At 46.6% G+C, this 21,941-nt stretch overlaps 3 protein-coding genes across 4 annotated transcripts in view; 2 read left to right on the top strand and 1 right to left on the bottom strand.

The window, feature by feature from the left end:
• Window positions 1-51: 51 nt before the first annotated feature.
• Window positions 52-1,604, top strand: lyrm5a (LYR motif containing 5a). Its single transcript, XM_030341448.1, has 3 exons — window positions 52-207; window positions 446-514; window positions 866-1,604. The coding sequence occupies exons 2-3, from the start codon at window positions 470-472 to the stop codon at window positions 1,079-1,081; spliced, it is 261 nt and encodes an 86-aa protein (XP_030197308.1). The 5' UTR covers window positions 52-207; window positions 446-469; the 3' UTR covers window positions 1,082-1,604.
• On the bottom strand, window positions 1,598-13,038 carry slc5a8 (solute carrier family 5 member 8). Its single transcript, XM_030341447.1, has 17 exons — window positions 12,585-13,038; window positions 10,504-10,623; window positions 9,205-9,270; window positions 9,053-9,104; window positions 8,661-8,728; window positions 8,340-8,378; window positions 7,715-7,830; window positions 7,238-7,378; window positions 6,772-6,901; window positions 4,488-4,576; window positions 3,903-4,012; window positions 3,371-3,438; window positions 3,142-3,228; window positions 2,729-3,003; window positions 2,173-2,276; window positions 1,919-2,007; window positions 1,598-1,812 (listed from the first exon to the last, which is right to left on the bottom strand). The coding sequence occupies exons 1-17, from the start codon at window positions 12,816-12,818 to the stop codon at window positions 1,693-1,695; spliced, it is 1,908 nt and encodes a 635-aa protein (XP_030197307.1). The 5' UTR covers window positions 12,819-13,038; the 3' UTR covers window positions 1,598-1,692.
• Window positions 13,039-13,776: 738 nt separating this feature from the next.
• utp20 (UTP20 small subunit processome component) overlaps window positions 13,777-21,941 on the top strand; it is a 35,839-nt gene continuing 27,674 nt past the window's right edge. Inside the window, exons 1-13 of one of the 2 annotated variants that reach the window (XM_030342074.1) lie at window positions 13,777-13,945; window positions 14,416-14,496; window positions 14,636-14,702; window positions 16,802-16,934; window positions 17,305-17,493; window positions 17,942-18,023; window positions 18,454-18,591; window positions 19,237-19,392; window positions 19,915-20,079; window positions 20,738-20,872; window positions 21,183-21,260; window positions 21,400-21,581; window positions 21,761-21,919. In XM_030342074.1, the coding sequence (XP_030197934.1) occupies window positions 13,895-13,945; window positions 14,416-14,496; window positions 14,636-14,702; window positions 16,802-16,934; window positions 17,305-17,493; window positions 17,942-18,023; window positions 18,454-18,591; window positions 19,237-19,392; window positions 19,915-20,079; window positions 20,738-20,872; window positions 21,183-21,260; window positions 21,400-21,581; window positions 21,761-21,919 (1,616 nt within the window). In that variant the 5' untranslated portion in view covers window positions 13,777-13,894. Of the gene's footprint in view, window positions 13,946-14,415; window positions 14,497-14,635; window positions 14,703-16,801; window positions 16,935-17,304; window positions 17,494-17,941; window positions 18,024-18,453; window positions 18,592-19,236; window positions 19,393-19,914; window positions 20,080-20,737; window positions 20,873-21,182; window positions 21,261-21,399; window positions 21,582-21,757; window positions 21,920-21,941 lie in introns of both variants that reach the window. The other variant, XM_030342073.1, reaches the window with a different exon arrangement.

The raw sequence follows: 21,941 nt of genomic DNA, 5'->3' as shown, positions 1-21,941 counted from the left end.
GGACGGTAAATCTGGACCAATCTGGCAACCGTGCAAGTGGCCTACGTCAGCCGGGGCCACGCCCCGCGGAAACGGTAAACAACCTCCTCGTAGATTACATGTTAGCTTCAGGTTCTAAACAGGAGGACGAGGGATATAACAGGATTACCGGGTTTATTTTTTTCTAACGGCGATGCTTGCTGTGAAGTCCCCATAAAAAGAGACAAAGTAATTATAATATTTGACTGAAATGTTTTCAGACACGTGCGTCATTAGCTAATGTCACACCGAGCTAAACACACCAGTGTGACCCCCTGGGGAATGTATGTACATACTGTATGTGTACAGTGGATAGTATAACGTTGGCGTTCCTCCGTTTCGTTGACCTTGTATGCATAACCGGTGAAATCCGTTATCCGATCTATTGTTATGTATTAGTATGTATTGACCTTTGTTGTGTTCTCAGCGGTGTGAACCTCCCCTCCCTAACATGGCCAACCCCCTCCGGTCGGAGGTGATTGCGCTCTACAAGCACGTAAGTTAACAGGTGTCTACACCACTGAGACACATGTGATGACAACAGAACTTCGATGTGTTGATGTGTCCCTGAGCAAGACACTTAACCCTAACTGCTCCTGACGAGCTGGCTGTCGCCTTGCATGGTTGACTGCCGTCGGTGTGTCAATGTGTGTATTAACAGATGTAAGTCGCTTTGGATAAAAGCGTCTGCTAAATGCCCTAATTGTAATTGTAAACCATGTGTCGGCCTCTTCCCCTCTCTCTCTCTCTTTCTCTCTCTCTCTCACACATGACACATGTGATGATACACAACAGAACTTCATTCCCTGAAACCATCTCCATGCGTCTGTTTCTTCCTCTCTTCCAGTTGTTGTATCTCGGACGCGACTACCCCAAAGGAGCGACTTATTTTAAGGAGCGCCTGAAGCACGCCTTCATGAAGAACAAGGACGAGACGGACCCCGAGAAGATCAGGACCCTGGTGAAGAGGGGAGACTTCGTCATCAAGGAGCTTGAGGCGCTCTACTTCTTGAGGAAATACCGCACCATGAAACACCGTTACTATGACGAGCATAAAAAGTGATGGACAATTGGCTTGCGTTCTTATAAAGTGCGTTCCCATTATATTTAGTACAAGTTATACTAAGGGACTTATCTCAACGTTCAACACTTACCGTTTGTTCTCCAAACACCATATGCCTTTAGTGTTACCCCAAATGATAATTGATAGGTCAGGGAAAGATTACATCTTCAACCATGGGTGAAGATGCTCTCATACACAACATGTCCCCCTGGTCACTCTTGCTGCAGCATAGACATTATGAATCCATTCCACATTCACTGTGGGTTACAATTCCACAATAACATCACAGCCATACTGTAATTATAATTACAATTCCTCGTAATTCATATTTTCGTTCAGTGCAAATGCTGATGCCAACACTATTATTATTTTGAACTTGATCGAAGGCCTACAGGATGTACATTGTTTCATTGTAGATACAATTGTAAATACATAGACACAGATTGGTCCTTCGATGCCTGTCGCTATGTAATGCATATTTAAATGTTTCCCTTGGTGCAATAAATAATTATTTTGTAATTTGCTCAACGATATTTATTCTATTAACTTAATGATTTTTTACACACATTATCAGAACTATCCTTTCGATGTGATGTTACTGTCCTATAACATCAAGTCGTAACATGTCCTTTGGTCAAGTCCAGCTCGACGTCAGAAAAAGCCAAGTTAGTGTTTCCCATCTTCCTCGCTTCGTTCTTTGTGAGGTCAAAGTTTCTCGTTCGGCCAGCAACCTTTGGAAAGAGAGAACACGGTCAGAGAGATCAGAGGTCAGATGCAGTTCTGAAATCCCCATTGACACGGTGTCATGGCTGCCAGAGGTCTGTGGTGGAGGGTTACCTTCTCCTTGAAGAATCTGAAGATGTGATAGCACGTTGTGTCTTCTTTCATCAGTGTCAGCCGAGAATCAACGTTCACCTTCCACCCTCCTGTTTCAGTATAGAAATGCAAGTCATGAACAATTGTCAAACAAATTCAGTGGCAATGCAAACCATTTCTATTGTTAATTTAATCTACTGCAAATCTGAATAAAAACAGCACAATGTAGTCTTTTTATTAGGCTGCTTCGAGTTCTGAGGAGGGGTTCCTTGTACCTGATAGTAGACTGACGACCACGCCCACTGTCAGGGCTGTGAGGGTTCCTATTGGGCTGAAGTACATGTAGGACACAGAGTACCAGCTGTCCGCCAGCACAGGCCTGCTGGTTCAGAGGAGGAATAAGAAAAACAGGACATGTTTCAAATAAAGTGCCCTTAAGGTTCGAGCGTTGTTAGGGCCCATTAACACAAAATCGGGTTGCAATAAAAAGGTTTGAAAGGACGAATCAGCCTCACATACGGTGGTAAAATGATACTATGGCAACAAAGTCAAAACTGAATGGGGAGATATTTTGCTGAACAATTCTGATACTTCATTCAGTTTTCTTAGAAGTAGAATTTTGCATGCATCGTTTATACTTTCAGTTGTCTCTCAGCGCCCCCTAGTGGCCACATAGCAGACGTTCTGCAAACGTTCTATGGCTGAACACGGAAGAAAGTGTCAACTACATCAGCTTTTCAAGAGACACGTCTATTTTGGAGTCAAGCCCATTGCTTCTATAGGCTTACCAAGTGTTGTGCTACAGTATATATGCTATCCTAATGGTATGACCTGAAGACGCTGCTCTCTGGTGAGCCTGGGGTGACGGTGCCGTGTGGAGGCAGCAGGGTGGTGCTCTCTGGGCTGAAGGTGCTCTCTCTGGTGAAGGGGCTGTGTGGAGGGGGCAGGGCCGTGCTGCTCCAGTTGGAGAAGCCCGTGGAGAAGTTACATCCAGCCGTGCTGAGGTCCAGCGGCCTGCTCATCGCCGCGGGGGGAGGGTATATCTGGGCTCCGATCCCCACCCACAGGGCGACCACCAGGCCCGAGAGCAGCCCCAACACGGCCCCCTGGAAGCGGGGGGGGGGGGGGAACAAATGATGGATTTTCAGAATAAAAGTATATTGTTTTATATACTTTTATAAGCATACCGCCTCTCATACTGGTACAGCAGAATACAAGCTATCCACAGTTTAATGATGACTTACTTTGGAATTAGCAAAAGGGAACAGGATGCCCAGCGTGAAGAGACCGAGCAAAGGTCCGCCGATGATGCCGAAGATGGTGATGGCGGCCTGTCAGTGGAGCACAGAGCACACACCTGCTCTGTAAACACTCTTAGTAGCTGACGCTGCTGCGCGCAGAGCCTCACCAAGTGAATTCAGATACACTTTCTCGCCCCTTTTCTTGTAACATGTTAGTGTAGTTCTGATGTACCTGTAGCACCCCCCCCATGAGGGAAGCGATGGCCGCCATGGCGATGCACAGAGCCCCGTACAGAAGACCTGAAAGAGCAGAGTAAGGGGGAACGGTCACCGCAGCGCTTAATCCTGGTTTCACATAACTTTATTTAGTTAGGTTCATGTTAATTATCCATGTCATACTTTGTTAAAATGAATGTCATGGACTGCATTTATACAGGGCTTTCTAACCAGTGGCCACTCAAAGCGCTTTACAGTGTTGCCGAACATTCACCCATTCACACACCGACGGCAACCAATCCCTTGAATCAACCATGAAAGGGAGCAGTTATGGTGAGGTGCTTTGCTCAGGGACACCTCATCAGCTAGGAGGAGCCGGGGATCGAACTAGCAACCTTCCAGTCACAAGCCAACCCGCTCTCCTGAGCCACATGCCACTCCGCGGATGCTGATGAAACTACCTTTTTTCTAGTCATCTATGCTGATGAAACAATCTTTTTTCTAGTCATATTTTTTATTTATTTTTTTGAAGGGCAGATGTTACTTACTAAGGCCTTTGGATGCCCACGACAGGTGCTTCTCTGACAGATCGATGTGAGGTCTGATCAGGTCTTCTACAGTGACCGCGGTCAAGGCGTTGATGCTGGACGAGACTGTGCTGCAACAGGGGACAGCATGCTCACGTTAAAGAGCGACCGATCGCCAACATACCAACTGGGGAAACAGCGCCTCCTCTGGTGAAACATGAACTGCAGCGTTTCTAGAGATCCATCATGAACACTAGACCTTACTTTCTGCACAAAGGCTCTTGGACATCATTCTACCACCTCCAGAAGAATGGATCTGGGTTGTGAAGACCACCATGTGAATGGATAGTATGTAACTTGAAAGAGTTCAAAAAATGTACTTAACATTGTGTAGCATCTTATCCCATCTATCTTTGTTATACACGAGGAATCGGTTAACCTAGCGATTGTTAGTGTTTGGCAGTTGGTTCTATAAACATCCTTACTGTACCGACAGCAATATATTGTCTTTCTTCTGACAAATGAACTTATTGCAAGTCACTTTGGATAAGTATGTAAGACAGTTCGATCGACTCGTCCTGTCTGGGTACTTTGTTGGGAGAGCACCTGAGCGAGCCGCTGTACGCCGCCGCCACGAACAGCCCTGGGACGCCGGGGTAGCTCCTGAGGATGTCCATCACCAGGTAGGGCATCAGCTGGGGAGGATCACACGGGCGCCGGGTCACAAGCAGCATCCATGGGGTACGAACGGCCCAGTGTACACAACACTAACCTCCCAAGATCTAACCTTAACCCCGCCATACCTTACTCTATCTAACCTAAACTTATTCATCCATAACCTGGCCCTAAATTCATCCCTTAAACTGAGCCCCATCAATCCCAGAACTGAGACACCATGCTGTGATGGAAAATCTACAAGTTGTTGCGTTTTTCTTTATGAACTTAGGTTTTGTTTACTATTCCGTGTATGTTCTTGCCATCCTGATCTCCTTCAGGGTTGTCTAAAATGTAAACCTTTGTGGTTGGTTATGTAATCTGTTCTCACTCTGTTCCCGTGTTATCTTCTGTTGGCTTGGGCCTGTTCCTTGACCCCCCTGGGGAGCGTCAGGAAACAAAGGGTTACATGGCACGGCAGCGACCCCTTATTTATGACATCCTGAGGAACTTCAATCAATAGATTACCATCTGGTTAAAAAAGGCTTTTGGTTAATTCGGGGGACAGCTGCCCTCAAGAACCCAATCTAATGGTGCGGCCACACCAACCGCGTTACTCGCGTTGGACAACGCGAGTAACGCGCCTAACCTGACGCTTGACCAGTGTGTGGTGGTTCAACGCTTCCAACGCGTCAACGCGCCAACGCAGCTAGATGAGTCCATGTCCATGCAAGTGAACGGAGCGTTCCCTCTTCGTCATAACTATCAAACCAAACATCCTTCACATTCACTGAGCGAACATTATGAAAGTAAAATGCACATTTCTCGCTAAAAATGCTTCCATAAACGCATTTAATGGCGTAACTATGTAACTATTTCCACCCAGAATAAAGAAAAATGTCGGCAGTGGCTGCGCTGGAGTCCGAGGTAGGAAACCCAAACGCCGCCGTGTTTGGGTGATAGAGTTTAGATCGGGTTAGATTAAATAATCTCGGATATAAATAACAATAATCGGGTTAAATAACTTCACATGGTGTGTCTGGTGTGTTTCCAACATTCGTAGTGTTGATCAGCAGAGAAGCAGTCCGCCAAGACGTTGAGGTTGCTTAGCAACCAGAGACTCTGTCCATGCAAGTGAACGGAGCGTTCCCTCTTCGTCATAACTATCAAACCAAACATCCTTCACATTCACCGAGCGAACATTATGAAAGTAAAATGCACATTTCTCGCTAGAAATGTTTCCATAAACGCATTTAATGGCGTAACTATGTCACTATTTCCACCCAGAAAAAAGGAAGATGTCGGCCGTATGCTTCTGTGCAAGCTCACTACTCTCTGCCAGTGACGTCGGGTCAAGCTCCACGCTGATTGGCTACCGCGGCTAAGCGTCACGCGTTGGAGCGTTGAAAGTTCAATTTTCTGAACTCCGGGCGTTGGTGCGATGGGCGCGTTACTGCGTTTACGTGCGTAATTACGTGCAACTGCCGCGCCTAACGCCCCCAACGCAACGCTTCAACGCTTCAACGCGTGTACCGCGCCTAAACCAATGGTTCCCTATGCAAAAATGCCGATTTTCAACGCCCCTAACGCGAGCAACGCGGTTGGTGTGGCCGTACCTTAAGTGTATAAGAACTCCTGACTTTAGCCACTCGGTGGACTTCGACCTTGCAAACCTTTAGAGAATGAAGTGAGATGCAGGGCGAACTCCCATCTGAGGCCTCAGATTATTGTATTGTATGCCTGTGTTGTTGTTTGTTGATGCATGTTGTGATTAATCTTTGATCGTACTTTTATAACAAATATATATGACCAGCAATTGCCGGCAAGTATTGTATGCTTTTTGCCTGTAAATATCTCATCTGCTTTAGACGCAAAATCAGATAGAGAAATTGCCACGACAATGCCAAGTGGCTTCCCCCTAACCATTACCTTATCAAACCCATACCCTATCGCCCACTAACCTACCCATAACCTTATCAAACCCTTACCCTATTGACCCTAGCCTAACCACAACCTTATCTAACCCTTATTGAACCCTAGCCTAACCACCACCTTATCAAACCTTTTCCCTATCTACCCATGAATCCCTAAACTAACCATAATCGATCAATATCTAACCTAACCCTATCCATCCCTAACCTCACCATAAGCTAAGCGGCTGTGGTCTGGAGCCTGCGCTCCAGGCCCATACTGCAGCTGAAGGCTGCGTGAGGGAAGGTGTTCCCCTGCACTGTACCTGGTCGAGCGCGGTCACTTGGCCCGTGGTCCAGGGGTCACAGCTCTTATAGACGGAGTAGAGACACAGACCCGAGATCACAGAACACACCAGCACCACCCACAGGCCAATCAGGTTCAGGTACAGAGCCCTGGCAGGGACACATAGGCCCGTATTATTATCACATTCAGAAATGTAAGACTCAGTTACACACACACAAACTCACAGACACACACACATAAACACACACACTTCTACTCAGACTGTTAGTTATGCATTCAAACAATTAACAATAACACTACGGTATGTGACTGGAATATGTCCATATAGCAGGCAGTGTTTGACAGACTGAAACTTGTTAACCTTAACATATAAGTCAGTATAAGTAATCCAGGAGGACGAATAAAGGGGGCTCCTTGATCTTTTTGGACGTCATAAAGCCCTCCCTGTCTCTTGTTCTCAGCCGTGCTACTCCGACAGGACTTACATTCTGGCGTGGGTGATGGTCTTGCAGGAGAGGTACCTCTGGACCTGGGCCTGGTTGATACCGTACACGCTGACCCACACAAAGGTCCCCCCGACGGTCAGGGTCCAGAAGGTGTGTCTCCTCAGGGGGTTCATGTCGAAGCTTCAGGGATGGAGATGGAGAGAGTGAGGAGGAATAAGAGGGAGGAGAAAAACGGGCCAACTGAAGTCAGCTGGAGATTTCTCATTTGTTCAACTCTTGCCTTCGCTTTGCCTCAATGTACATCATTTTAACTGAAATAATTTCCCCATGCTCTATGTCTACACGGAATAACCTCAATGTTTGTTTCAATAGCATCTAATTTAAACAGTAAATCTGTTCCTTAAATTGTGCAACATGTTATTACAATTTTACATTGTACATTCCCGACCATTCATTGGTCCACAATCATCAGCTACGCTGATGATTAGCTCGTGGCTAAGGAAGCAGCACACTCACTCCCAGAGGTTGAGCCTGCCTCCCTGCTGTGAGTGTTGGATGATTGGGCCGATCCCTCCCTGGAGAAGCACAGACCTGATGATGACGGCCATGAAGCCTGCCAGCATCACCCCCACCTACAGGACAGAAAAATATACAAACAAATTATAGATATTACACATTATCTTCATCAGATGCTTTTATTATCACTTCGTCCATATTTAAATGTCCCCATTGCTTGTTCCCTTTCTTTTCATCTGCACTGTGGTACTTATTCACTGGGTTCATTGTGATGAGTTAAGTTATGAGGATGAACCACAGTGCTATCCCTTGAGTGGTGCTAAGTGGATGTTTAAGTTCTGTTCTGCCCCTCATGAGGTGAACAGGGTAGACTAAACCCTGAAGTTGTTCAGTATTCCCCTTTCATAGATTTGGTAGGGGATCATTGCGGCTAAACATAGTACCCTCCCAGTCTCTTCCTGGAACGCTCCCGCCATCACAGTGTACTGGTTGGCCTTTGTGCTATTTTTAGTCAGGTCAGTGGCTAGGTCCCATTTAGCGACCCCTTCATTACCTGAGTTCTGTGTGGGAATGCCAACTCATCTAACCTTAATCTGGATTATGGTCAGCACCTTGTGGTTCTTACCTGGAACACGTCTGTCCACACCACCGCCTTCAGGCCGCCCTGCAAACCCACCCACAGGTATCATCATTACAGGAGCAAACCACGTCTGAACCACAGCTCAGCCAAACCTCCAGGCTGAGGTTAGCTGAGCCAGAGAGACGGAGCCTATGGCATAGAAGAACCAAGCCTCTCCCCTAATGACAACACATGCTTACAGGTAACAGCTTTCTTAGGTCACTTCTTGTAAGTATTGTATTCATCCATATATATATGCATGATGTATACAATATATATATACTACTATATATCTAGAGATATAAGCCGATTTAGATGATTTGGTACCAAGGTGCAGTAGAATGTGCAGACAATCCCTGTGGAGACGACAGCTCCCCATAGGTCCATGCCGGTCACTGAGAGAGAGAGAGAGAGAGAGAGAGAGAGAGAGAGAGAGAGAGAGAGAGAGAGAGAGAGAGAGAGAGAGAGAGAGAGAGAGAGAGAGAGAGAGAGAGAGAGAGAGAGAGAGAGAGAGAGAGAGAGAGAGAGAGAGAGAGAGAGAGAGAGAGAGAGAGAGAGAGAGAGAGAGAGAGAGAGAGAGAGAGAGAGAGAGAGAGAGAGAGAGAGAGAGAGAGAGAGAGAGAGAGAGAGAGAGAGAGAGAGAGAGAGAGAGAGATTTAGTTTAGTTCCGACAGGTAAAACCACCATGCTGGTTGGAGTGCTCTCATATGTGCACCCACCTTGGTTCAGAGCCAGAGCCGGGGCGTAGATGACGATCCCGGTGTAGAGCACCTGTGACAGAGACAGACCATATATGGACAGACCCGCTAACCCTCTAAGGTAGCTAATCCGGGGTAGGATGTGTTGTGGTCATGTGAAGGTGCTGACTCACGGTCTGAACGATGAAGAGGACGGTGCCCATCAGCCTGGTGGCTCTGTTGAAGCGCAGCTCCAGGTACTGCAGGCCGACAAGGCATTAGGCAGAGTGAGTGAATGGGTTAGTGTGACAGGGTGAGGGTGTCTTGATGTGTCAAAGAGTCAAACCCACGGATGTTCCAATAGATTGTTATATGCATGGACTGAGAACATGAAAGGGACATGGAATGATATAATTGATTAATGAATGAATTTACATATTTATTGAGTCATCCGGTCTGTATCCAAAACAAATGAAACACTGTTGTCTTGTATCAAACGCTTTTCATTTGGTTTCTGGGTCAGAAGTCCTTACCACGTTTCAACATGAGTTCATTAAGTATCAGTTTGAGGACAGAGGTTCTACTGAACAATGAACAAACCTTTGTCCCTCTGGGACGCGGTCCACGCACGCTTCAATGTCACTCGTAGCTTAGCAAACCCTTCTATCGAAATTCAGCTATTCATTCGCTCAATGGCGAATACACTGACTCAAGGCTCACTTGTTCAGTGTTCCCCTAGACTAATTGCTAAAGGGCCTTCATTTAAATGTAAAACTAACATTCAATAAGTGAGTACTTTCTTTTTCTTGTTCGACCGGGCTATAAAACCATCTTTGGAAAAATTCTGTGACACAACAATCTCACTCTTGGGACACATAACAATCTCACTCAGACCAGGAGAATAGAGCAGAATAAACCAGACTGGAATTATAGTAGAACTATGAGTAGATTATAGAGAAAACTATAGGAAATATATAGAATAGAATATATTACAATAATATAAAACTATTCATCACACTGAAATAGTCTATAATAATAAAATAAGAATAAACCATTAACCTGAATCAACTGAGAACTTCAATAAGTTCAAAGTACCCAATAAAGAACGGAAATGACTAAACATCATCAAAATACACTTTTTTGTGTGTCCTGCGAACACAGGAAACCACAATGACTCCACGTAACCCAATGTGTGTGTGTGTGTGTGTGTGTGTGTGTGTGTGTGTGTGTGTGTGTGTGTGTGTGTGTGTGTGTGTGTGTGTGTGTGTGTGTGTGATTGTGTGTATGTGTGTATGTGTGTGTGTGTGTACCACACGACTTAAACACACGACTTAAACACACGTCTCAGTCCGTGTTCCTCAGTCATTGTGACGTGTAGCATGTCATTAAGGAGCAGGGATGGGGGTTGGTGTCCACAACACTGGGGGCTAGGATGCCTGCAGGACAGAAGGCAGGCATTGGGGATCGAACCCGGACACCCTGCGGCCCCTCACCTCGTAGGTGCTGGTGATGGCCAGCCTGTAGAAGACCGGCAGGAAGATCTCAGAGGTCACCACGACAGTGAAGATGTAGGAGAGACCCACCAGACCGAAGACGGCTCCGTACCGGTACACCTGGCATGAACACATGAGGGCGCTATGAAGGGCTGAATCACTGAGTTACTGAAACTACAACTGACGTGAACACATGAGGGCGCTATGAAGGGCTGAATCACTGAGTTACTGAAACTACAACTGACGTGAACACATGAGGGCGCTATTAAGGGCTGAATCACTGAGTTACTGAAACTACAACTGACGTGAACACATGAGGGCGCTATGAAGGGCTGAATCACTGAGTTACTGAAACTACAACTGACGTGAACACATGAGGGCGCTATGAAGGGCTGAATCACTGAGTTACTGAAACTACAACTGACGTGAACACATGAGGGCGCTATGAAGGGCTGAATCACTGAGTTACTGAAACTACAACTGACGTGAACACATGAGGGCGCTATGAAGGGCTGAATCACTGAGTTACTGAAACTACAACTGACGTGAACACATGAGGGCGCTATGAAGGGCTGAATCACTGAGGAGAGTTACTGAAACTACAACTGACGTGAACACATGAGGGCGCTATGAAGGGCTGAATCACTGAGGAGAGTTACTGAAACTACAACTGACGTGAACACATGAGGGCGCTATGAAGGGCTGAATCACTGAGGAGAGTTACTGAAACTACAACTGACGTGAACACATGAGGGCGCTATGAAGGGCTGAATCACTGAGTTACTGAAACTACAACTGACGTGAACACATGAGGGCGCTATGAAGGGCTGAATCACTGAGGAGAGTTACTGAAACTACAACTGACGTGAACACATGAGGGCGCTATGAAGGGCTGAATCACTGAGGAGAGTTACTGAAACTACAACTGACGTGAACACATGAGGGCGCTATGAAGGGCTGAATCACTGAGGAGAGTTACTGAAACTACAACTGACGTGAACACATGAGGGCGCTATGAAGGGCTGAATCACTGAGTTACTGAAACTACAACTGACGTGAACACATGAGGGCGCTATGAAGGGCTGAATCACTGAGGAGAGTTACTGAAACTCAAACTTTACACCTGATGAATGAACACCTTATGGCACTATGAAGGGCTGGATCACTGAGGAGTTATTCTAGAAACTCAAACTTTACACCTGACATGAACACATGATGGCACTATGAAGGGCTGAATCGCTGAGGTGAGTTACTGAAACTCAAACTCTACACCTGATGAATGAACACATGATGGCACTATGAAGGGCTGAATCACTGAGGAGTTGCTCTAGAAACTCAAACTTTAAACCTGACATGAACACATGAGGGCACTATGAAGGGCTGAATCACAGAGGAGTTACTGAAACTCAGACTTTACGCCTGATGAATGAACACATGAGGGCCCTATGAAGGACTGAATAACTGAGGAATTGCTCTAGAAACTCAAACTTTACACCTGACATGAACACATGATGGTGCTATGAAGGGCTTAATCACTGAGGAGAGATACTCTAGAAACTCTGACTTTACAACTGATGAATGAACACATGGTGGCACTATGAAGGGCTGAATCACCGAGGAGAGTTACTCTAGAAACTCAAACTTTACACCTGACATGAACACATGAGGGCACTATGAAAGGTTGAATCACTGAGGTGAGTTACTGAAACTAAGACTTTACACCTGATGAATGAACACCTTATGGTGCTATGAAGGACTGGATCACTGAGAGATACTCTAGATCTCAAACTTTTTAAAGCCTGTTAAAATTTGTTATAGATAATAATGTAAGTAATAATTAATAGCATTATTATGAATAATGATATAGTAATAGTACATTCTTAATATGATATAGTGATATTACTAATAGTACTCAGCCTACTCATAGTCATACAACATTTCACATTATACCTCATCACACATCATATTCTTTGATACCTAAAATTTTGTTTTCCTTATTATGAATATTTAAAACCGGCCTTACCCGAAACCTGAAGGCCAATTGATCTTCAGTGGACTCAGTAGGACTAGCGTTCTCTTACCTCGGCCGGGCTGGCCAGCACCGTGATGGCGGACATGAAGCCGGCCGTGAGCGACAGGGACACGGGCACGGCGGTGAGGCTGCGGCCCCCCATCAGGAAATCCCCGGTGCTCCCCTGGCTCCGGTCCACCCAGGCGTAATAGACCCCCACCGCGGCCGACACCAGCAGCATGAGGGCGAACACCACGTAGTCCGCGGCCACGAAGGAGCCGACCGCTGGGAGATCACCTGGCATGGTGCCTCAGCTCTGACCGGGACCCGGTTTAAAGTCAGTCTGAGAAGGATGCTGACACTTGATATTAATTTCTATATGAATATTATTCCAGTGAGATATTAAGGCGTTCAGGCAGCTTGTGGAGGTGAGGAGCGGAAGAAACAGAAGGAAGTCGCATCTTCTGGCTTCAACTTTGATCGCACAAAGTTTTATCCTTGAGTAGGAGAGAGGGAGAATGAGAGCGAGAGAGAGAGAGAGAGCGAGAGCGAGAGCGAGAGAGCGAGAGCGAGAGAGAGAGAGAGAGAGAGAGAGAGAGAGAGAGAGAGAGAGAGAGAGAGAGAGAGAGAGAGGGGGGGGGGGGGGGGGGGGGGGGGGGAGACAGAAGCTCAATGTGTGTACTGTGTGTGTGTGTGTGTGTGTGTGTGTGTGTGTGTGTGTGTGTGTGTCTCTGTGTGTGTGTGTGTGTGTGTGTGTGTGTGTGTGTGTGTGTGTGTGTGTGTGTGCGTGTGCGTGTGCGTGTGTCCACATTCCATCCAGGTACATGCGTGCTTGCCAAGTCAAGAGTGCCGACAAGAACGGTTCTCACACGCACACGCACACAACCACACACACACACACACACACACACACACACACACACACACACACACACACACACACACACACACACACACACACACACACACACACACCGCGTTGACACAACCGCGTTGACTGAACTCATCCGTTTATTAAAAACTCGACACATTTTAATAACAATGTACAAACCTAGGATAAATGTGTAGAATTTGAACAGTTTTTGTAAATTTATATCTATCTATGTCGTAGTATTAGTAGTAATGTCAAACAATCGCACATTTTAATTTTATTACTTTATTAATAAATAAAGTAACTTGTTGACTGACGTCACTGTGTGGGCGTGGTTTCCCCTGCCCTCCCGTGAGCACGTGGACACGGAGGAGCTCCCATGATGCACCATTCAACATGGCGGCGCCCCGGCAGCTACATGCGTGTAAACACTTCTGAACACATTAGCCCATAAGCCTTCCTTTTACTTGATTAATTTCGTTCTACGGACTTCTAGGAATACTGCAAACATGAAACTTAAGTCCAAATCGAGTTATCACAAATCGGAGAATACCTACAGGGTGAGTAGAGAGCAGAACAGGGCATGTTTCTACTGTAAGCCTGGTGGATCTCTGGTCTTCAACTTTAACTTCTGCTTTAAAACATGAACCCTTTTGCTGCCCTATAAAAGATTCAACTTTATTTACTCGGTGACTTATATTCAGCAATGTCTGTTTTTAACCAGCTGTTTCTCTACTGTATGCTACTCTCATCTCGATAACAGCATTGCCTCGTTTTGTTTGCGTATACAACACTGCTGGTTGTTTTAATTGTGAATACTTCATGTTTTGAATTGATAGTATATGAAATATCTTCATATGCAATATTTAGGTTCTTCATCTGACTGAATGTTGTCTATCAGGCAACGGTCACCTGTCAGTCGAGGTTGTTGTTTAACAACAGTGTTATATCATAGGGATATCGTCCACTGTCCATCCCCATCCCCTGATTGTTGTGAACATGATTATTGAAACAATGTTTTTTTTTGCAGTTTCTCACTTTCGCAGAAAGACTTGCAAATGTCAACATCGATGTCATCCATCGAATCGACCGGACGGGAAGCTATGATGAGGTATGGAAGCATTAACTTAATTCATTAACATAATGCGTATAGTGAGAGTTCTGCTCATTCATATAATAACTGCCCTTGAATATTTCCAAATTGCGCCGTATTTACATGACTTATAATAACAAATGTTCCCCATTTACAGGAGGTAGACACATACTTCTTTGAAGGTCTGACAAAATGGAGAGACCTAAACTTGACAGACCACTTCTGTAAGTAACCCTGTGTTGTGTGTGTGTGTGTGTGTGTGTGTGTGTGTGTGTGTGTGTGTGTGTGTGTGTGTGTGTGCATGTCTTTTATTATCATAGTTTGGCCATTGGATAAATCAATGTGTTCTAGCGCCTTATTTTAGTTTTATAGATGGTTAGATTGCTCCTGAAAAGTCACCTCTGATTTGTGTTGGGAGAGGTTGAGTATACATATAATAATGCTGAGTTTGAGTATTCTCTGCGAACCGACTCAGATCTTGGATCTGACGCCACGCCCACACTTCAAGCGTTTTATTATTTCGCTCGTCGGCCTTTGGAGGAAAACATGGACGCCACCCTGAAAGCTGTTGTCGCGGTAGCATTGGCAGAGGACCAGGCGCTCCAAAATAAGTAGGGCATAGGCCATAGGCAGAGATACGGACGCAGTAAGGTATTGCAGTAATACGAGTGATTGAAATTGCCATTTAAACCACCAAAGTGGTCCAAGCACAATGAAAACAGTTCATACTTCAAGTCACACTGGGCGCAGCCATCTTGAATTCTGTCTCGGAATTTTGCTCGGTCACCACTGAGTTCAACCGAGATGGAAGGGGCGTGTTTGTGCGTGTCTCTAGGCAACGTCCTCGGACCTCCGAGACAGATGGATAATAAAACGCAGCATAACATTGTAATAATACTGTAAAAATAATAGAGGGGCGGCATGTGTCTCAGGAGGTAGAGCGGGTTTGCTGGTAACGCAAGGTTGCTAGTTCAAACCCCGGCTCCTCCTAGCTGAGTGTCGAGGTGTTCCTGAGCAAGACGCCTCTACCCCTAACTGCTCCCGACGAGCTGGGTGTCGCCCTGCATGGTGAATGAATAGATGAATGAATGAACAGGAGAACGCAGATCACCCATTGGCTGACGCCCTGGTCATGAGCATGTGATCTGAGCCAATCAGGGAAGAGAGACCCGATAGGGAGGATGCTTTCTCATAGAGAGAGAGACAGAGAGACGGAGAGAGAGCGAGAGACGGCGAGAGAGAGACAGAGACGGAGAGAGAGAGAGACATAGACGGAGAGAGAGAGAGACATAGTGAAAGGGAGAGACAGAGAGAGAGAGACAGAGAGGGAGAGAGAAAGACAGAAAGAGAGAGAGAGGGAGAGAGACAGAGACCACTATTCTACTATTTACATTGATCACACCCCCCAAGGGACTCAGGGTCGACTAACCCCCTTCCCCAGCTTCATGGATACCTTGAAAACAACACCCCTCACCACCACACACACAGAGCCTATCGACTCAGAACAGATAACACCTTGACTTTGCTGTTCTCACGCATAGCATTGATTGAATACAAACATGTCTGCTGTGTTGTGGATTTCTCTTTACTTATCTATTCCATCACTCTCCCTCTCTCAGTTTTTCTCGCCATCTCTCTCTATTAATCTGCTCTCGCAGTCTCTCCCACTCTCTCTTTGTCTTCCTCTCCCTCTTTTACTCCCATCTATAAGTCTCTGTCCCACTCGCTCTCATTGTCTCCCTCTCTCTTGCATTGAGTGAATACAAAGAAGCCTGCTTTGTTGTTGATCTCTCCTTCCTTATCTATTCCCTCACTCTCCCTCCCTCAGTCCATCTCTCCCTCTCTCTCCATTACTCCCCCATCTCAGTCTCTCCCACTCCCTCTCTTTACCTCCCTCTCTCTATATTACCCCGCCTGCTCAGTCTCTCCTCTCTCTCTCGCTCTTCCCTCCATCTCTCTGTATCTAACCTAGCCTCGACCTTGCATCCGCCCCATCGATTTGTCCAGAGATCGCAGACCCACATCTCCTCCATTCTTTAGTTATTGTGTCTTGCTCACGAGGTGTCTGTTAGCAAGACATCTCACCCTAAATGCTCCCAACGAGCTGGCTGTCGCCTTCCATGGGTGTTGCGCCGCCGTTGCTGTGTGAATGTGTGCATGAATGGGTGAATGTCAGGCAATAACGGGAAGCGCTTTCCAATATTCCGGTTTTTCAGTCCATTTACCATTTATTGTCCTCATGTTTTTACCAACACCTTTACGTTGTTGATGGTTCCCGTGTTTCTAATCCTTGTGTTAATGGTTTTCTGTCTCTCTGCAACAGTGGCCTTAATGAGGGACTTGTTCAACCAGTGCCAGACCTTCAACCTGCTGGTCTTCCACCAGAAGGCCGTGGTGGCCAGCCTGAAAGCCCACCTCGCTGTCAAGAACAGCATGGCCTACCAGCCCCTCCTCGAGTAAGTTTGTATGGGTGTGTGTGAGCTATATCTGTAGGCATCCTGGAGCAATACGCCCTGACCTGCTCATTAATGTCGTATGTGGATGAATGACTATGTAGTAAACAAAGGCTGTTTTTTACCCTTCCGGAGCATGACAATCTCTGAAGCTTTCTGTTTGCTACATAAGGATTTATTCTGTTTTTAATGTTTTTTTTAACAGAAAAACGTCTAAAGGAGATTTCTGTCAAGCCGTATGGACAATATAGGAATCTGAATAAATGACTAAACATCGGATAAGACACTTAAAGCATTGTGATTGGTTAAGTGATTAATAATACACTATTGTATTATTAATACTCACTCTCTCTCTCTCTCTCTCTCCCCCCAGCCTGGTGGTGCGGCTTGCCAGGGACCTCCAGACGGACTTCTACCCCCACTTCCCAGACTTCTTCCTGCTCATCACCCCGCTGCTGGAGACCAAGGACACGGAGGTGCTGGAGTGGGTCTTCACCTGCCTGTCTTACCTATACAAGTACCTGTGGAGGCTGATGACCCGGGACATGAGCAACATCTACAGGTGAGCAGGGGCTCTGTGCTCCTCAGGACAAACAGAAGACCCACAACCAGATACACAGAGAGTCAAAATGCACGTGTACCGTCTGCACTACAGTGACACACCGTAATATAAAGAAGCAAGTGCACATTTATTTGTAAATACGATTTTGACATTGTATAAGTTATCTAGATATCATCTGGTCTTATTTGAGAAAGGTCTTCTCTGTCTTGGACCTTCATACTGTAAAGCACCAGTATCCCCATGGTGTTTGTGTTAGCGTTATGAAGGGTTAGCTAGTGTTAGTCCTAATGAACACAAGCTCCCCTCTCCTATGTACTGGTGGGACTCTTGAGTGGGTCTAAAGCAGGCTTCTCTGTTCCAGGCGCTACAGCCCAATGGTGTTTTTTGTTTAAAGTGTTAATCCCCCTCCTCTGCGTGGGTCTGAAGGTTACCTGTTTCTCTCTTCCAGGCTCTACAGCCCCTTGCTGGCCCACAAGAAGGAGCACATCTGCAACTTTGCAGCCGAGAGCTTTTCCTTCCTGATGAGAAAGGTGGGTGTTGTGTTTTATGAGGCGTCTTTTTTAAGTATCTTTTGATTGTATGATCTGTTATTGATGAGTATAAATGTCTCTGATGGCATGACGTTAATTAATGGTTGATATACAAATCCTGTATCATCAACATGTATGAATCTATTCTGTGTGATTGGTGTGTTCTAAATCTTAGCAGTAGCCGGTGTGCAGGTTTGTCTTTGGCGTGTTGTACTGCCAAACCTCACCTGTTAAACCTGACCCAAGGTGACGTCCTTAAGACACCACACTGATTAATGTTTTTTTTTTTTAATCAATAAAACATAGCTTAATTTTTCATTTGAATGAATTTGATATCCAGGGTCCATAGCCTTCATCTTACCATCCTCCAAGCGGAGTGCAATGTAGTGGTGGTTTGCAGCACCTACTGATGACTCTGTGTGTGTTCCAGGTCCCAGACATGGACGGCCTGCTGGTTCTCATGCTCTCTGACCTGAAGGCCCACCCTGAGAAGGCCAAAGGCGCCGGGCAGCTGCTGTTTGAGATGTGCAAGGGCGTCCGCTGCATGTTCCACTCCTGCGCCGAGAAGGTCGGCCATCCACTCTGATTTTATTACAATGTTTTCTGTGGAGTCTTAGCGGAGGCACTATTAAATTTGGATTAAATTTGGACAAGAGATACACAGAGGTAGATGTAGATTTGCATTTGCTTGGTGTCCTCAGAATCAGACGGGTTGTTTAATTCAAAATTCATCTTGGTTTGTCCAGATGGGGTGTTCGCTGGGTTAGCATTGTCTCTCCGTGAGCCGCTACTATTGACTTGTTGCGGTAACCTCGCTCCTGTTCATGTGAGGGTTCCAAATAGCTGCTCAGATTACAACGCAACAACAAGATTGTAGATTGTCTACAAACACAAAGATAAATGTACACTATACGTGGCGCTGTGATTAAAAGACTATCCAATAATCTAGGTAGCCTAATAATCGACTAAACAATCACAGTATTAGGCTACCTAATAATCATATAATAATAATGATAATAATGTATGTTTATATTTTTTAAACTTTTACTACTTTTTTTAGTTGCATGTGTTAGTCTACACTTGGAGTAACCGGGCAGTTAGTCCTAACAGTTAGCTCATAGTTCCAGTGCCGGTTTAGCTGTGTGTTAGTAGACACAGTCTTGTGTTACTCCCTCCCTCCCTGATGATAAGATCACCTCCTCCCCCTCTGCAGGCCTTCCCCCTTGCTCTGAGGAAGCTGGGCCCCACCCTAGACCCCGCCCTCCAGCTGCCCTGGGACACGGTCAGGGACGCTCTGGATCAGATGGCTCAGGCCGCAGCCAATCACGTCGACAAGGAGCACTTCCTGGTTCTCTGGGAGTCCCTGCAGGTGAGGACTCGTCATTGGCTGCATCGGGTGGGGATGTTAGGTCGTGCTCTTGTCCTTCTTCACAGCTCCTCGTCACGGTCAGACCAGCAAAGATCCCACCTTCAGTTTAAAGTGAAAGTGAAAGTAAACTAAATAAGGCAAAACTGATTCAATGTAAAAGCTTCAGGGTCATTCAACTCTGTTTACGTTACTTTGTTAGGTTGTTCATAGAAGCATTTAAAAGTCCTAGAAAAAGTCCTAAAAAGTTGCCAGGACGTATGTTGTACGTCCTTGCACTTAAAAATAGTACTTAGAATTGTGTAGCATCTTATCCTAGCTATATATGTTGTATACAGGGAAGGGGTTGACCTAACTGTTATTTGTGCTTTGCACTTGGTTCTATGAACATCCTTACTGTACCGACAGCGATACATTGTGGTTTCTCTTTCTTCTGACAAATGTACAAATGTCGCTTTGGATAAAAGCGTCTGCTAAATGCACTACCTGTAAATGTAACGGGGTGAATGGGGGTGTGTGTGTCAGGCGTGTGTCATGGAGGTGCTGGAGGTCCTGCAGAGGGAGGAGATGCCGAAAGACGTGCTGAAGGAGCAGGTGGAGGAGCAGCTGGAGAGGCTGCTGTTTGTTCTCCACACCCTGGCCTCCCACAAGGACGGAGCCAAGGTCACCAAACCACAGGCGGTCTGCCAGGTAGGAGGTCCATCACGATGGTACCTATGGAGAGATTAATATGGTGTGCATTAGGAATGCACCAGTATGGCCTGTATTCATACGCTGCTCTAGGCTGATACAGATATCGATCATCTTTTTCATAATCAATCAACAGTTGTGTTTTTCACCTACAAACACAGCAGCGTTAATTGACTGGAAAGAAACAGCACTTTAGTTTCCAACGTTAGACATTTTGGCAGCTGTACATCAGTGACTGATACATCATTGTGCCCCTACTTTCCATGGTGCTGAAGCTGGCCGCACAGCATGTATCAACATAGAGGGTCAAGATCGTATCTAATGTGTAGAAACCATTGATACCGTTACCATTGTGAGGTCGTGGATGAAACTGTTAGCATAGTGATGTTTAGCTATACTGTCATTCTTTCACCATAGCGACGTGTTTCGGTTACCATAGCGACGTGGTGCCGTTACCGTAGCGACGTGATGCGGTTACTACAGCGTCGTCGTGCGGTTACACAACGACGTGACGCTGTCGCCATGGCGACGTCATGCGGTTGAAGTAACAATGTGCTGCCGTCACCATAGTGACCTGATGCGGTGACCATAGCGACGTGACACTGTTTCCATAGCAATGTGTCACCATCTCTCGCTCTCTCTCCCTCTCTCTGTGCAGACGGTGATGAAGGTGGTCCGGACCCCGGGACTCCCCGCCTCCTGCTCTCAGCTCCTCCTCCAGATCACCTCCTCCCTGCTGCTGGGGGAGAACATCTTCCTGCCCTTCCCCTTCATCCAGGAGACGGTGCAAACGGTACTGTGTGTGTGCGTGCGTGCGTGCGTGTGTGCGTGTGTGTGTGTGTGCGTGTGTCTGAAAGGAGATGTGTGTGTGTCTTTCTGTGTGCGCATGTCTAAGGGTTTGTGTCTAGGACCATGCAATGTGTTTGTGTGTTCTGAAGTCTGATCTCTCTCTCTCTCTCTCTCTCTCTCTCTCTCTCTCTCTCTCTCTCTCTCTCTCTCTCTCTCTCTCTCTCTCTCTCTCTCTCTCTCTCTCTCTCTCTCTCTCTCTCTCTCTCTCTCTCTCTCTCTCTCTCTCTCCCCCTCCCTCCCTCCCTCCCTCCCAGGTGTTTGCCAGTGATATAGATCAGGACCTGATTCTGGAGTTCACCAAGGAGATGTTCACCATGAAGCAGTTTGAAAAGGTGTGAGCCGGGCTGGGGGGGGGGTCCAACATCTCATGGACCAAAAACAAATCAGACTACTACCGCTTCACCAGGTTGGAGGGTTGGTTCCATCTGTTCCTAAATGTAGTTTGTAACCCTTATCTCCCCCCCCCCCTAGCTCTTCCTGCCCACCCTGCTGCGGTTCTCCTCCGGTCTGCTGCGCAGCGCGGACCCCAGCACCCCCCAGCGGGGCCTGGAGGTCCTGGTGCAGCTCATCCTCTCCAAGGCCCCCCCGCCCAGCGACGGCTCCATGGCCTTCGAGGTCTACCCCCTGCTGTTCACCGGCGCCCCGCCCCAGGGGTGAGTCACAGCGGCGCTGCAGGGAAACCTTTACGGGCCTTTAGCAGACGCTTTTATCCAAAGCGACTTTGAAAGGGAAACAATATATCACTGTTGTTACAGTAAGGATGTGCCAACCACTAACACTTGTTAATACGGCTGTCTGTTGTGAATCCTAACATGTGTTCTTACCCCAGCAGCAAAGAGACCCCCCAGGCCGGATCCTGTGACCCAGAGGAGCAGGATGAGAGCCGGCTGGTCCCAGAACAGATTCTGTCTCTGATCCAGCTGCCTCTAGACCAGCCCATCTCTGACCTGTCGCTCCCCTGGGCCGCCCTGGTGCTGCTGCCCCACCTCAGGTACGCTCTGTTCTCTCTGTTC

The sequence above is a fragment of the Gadus morhua genome, chromosome 19, assembly GCF_902167405.1.
Source record: "Gadus morhua chromosome 19, gadMor3.0, whole genome shotgun sequence".
Classification (NCBI taxonomy): domain Eukaryota; kingdom Metazoa; phylum Chordata; class Actinopteri; order Gadiformes; family Gadidae; genus Gadus; species Gadus morhua.
This window is presented reverse-complemented; position numbering and strand designations above follow the sequence as displayed.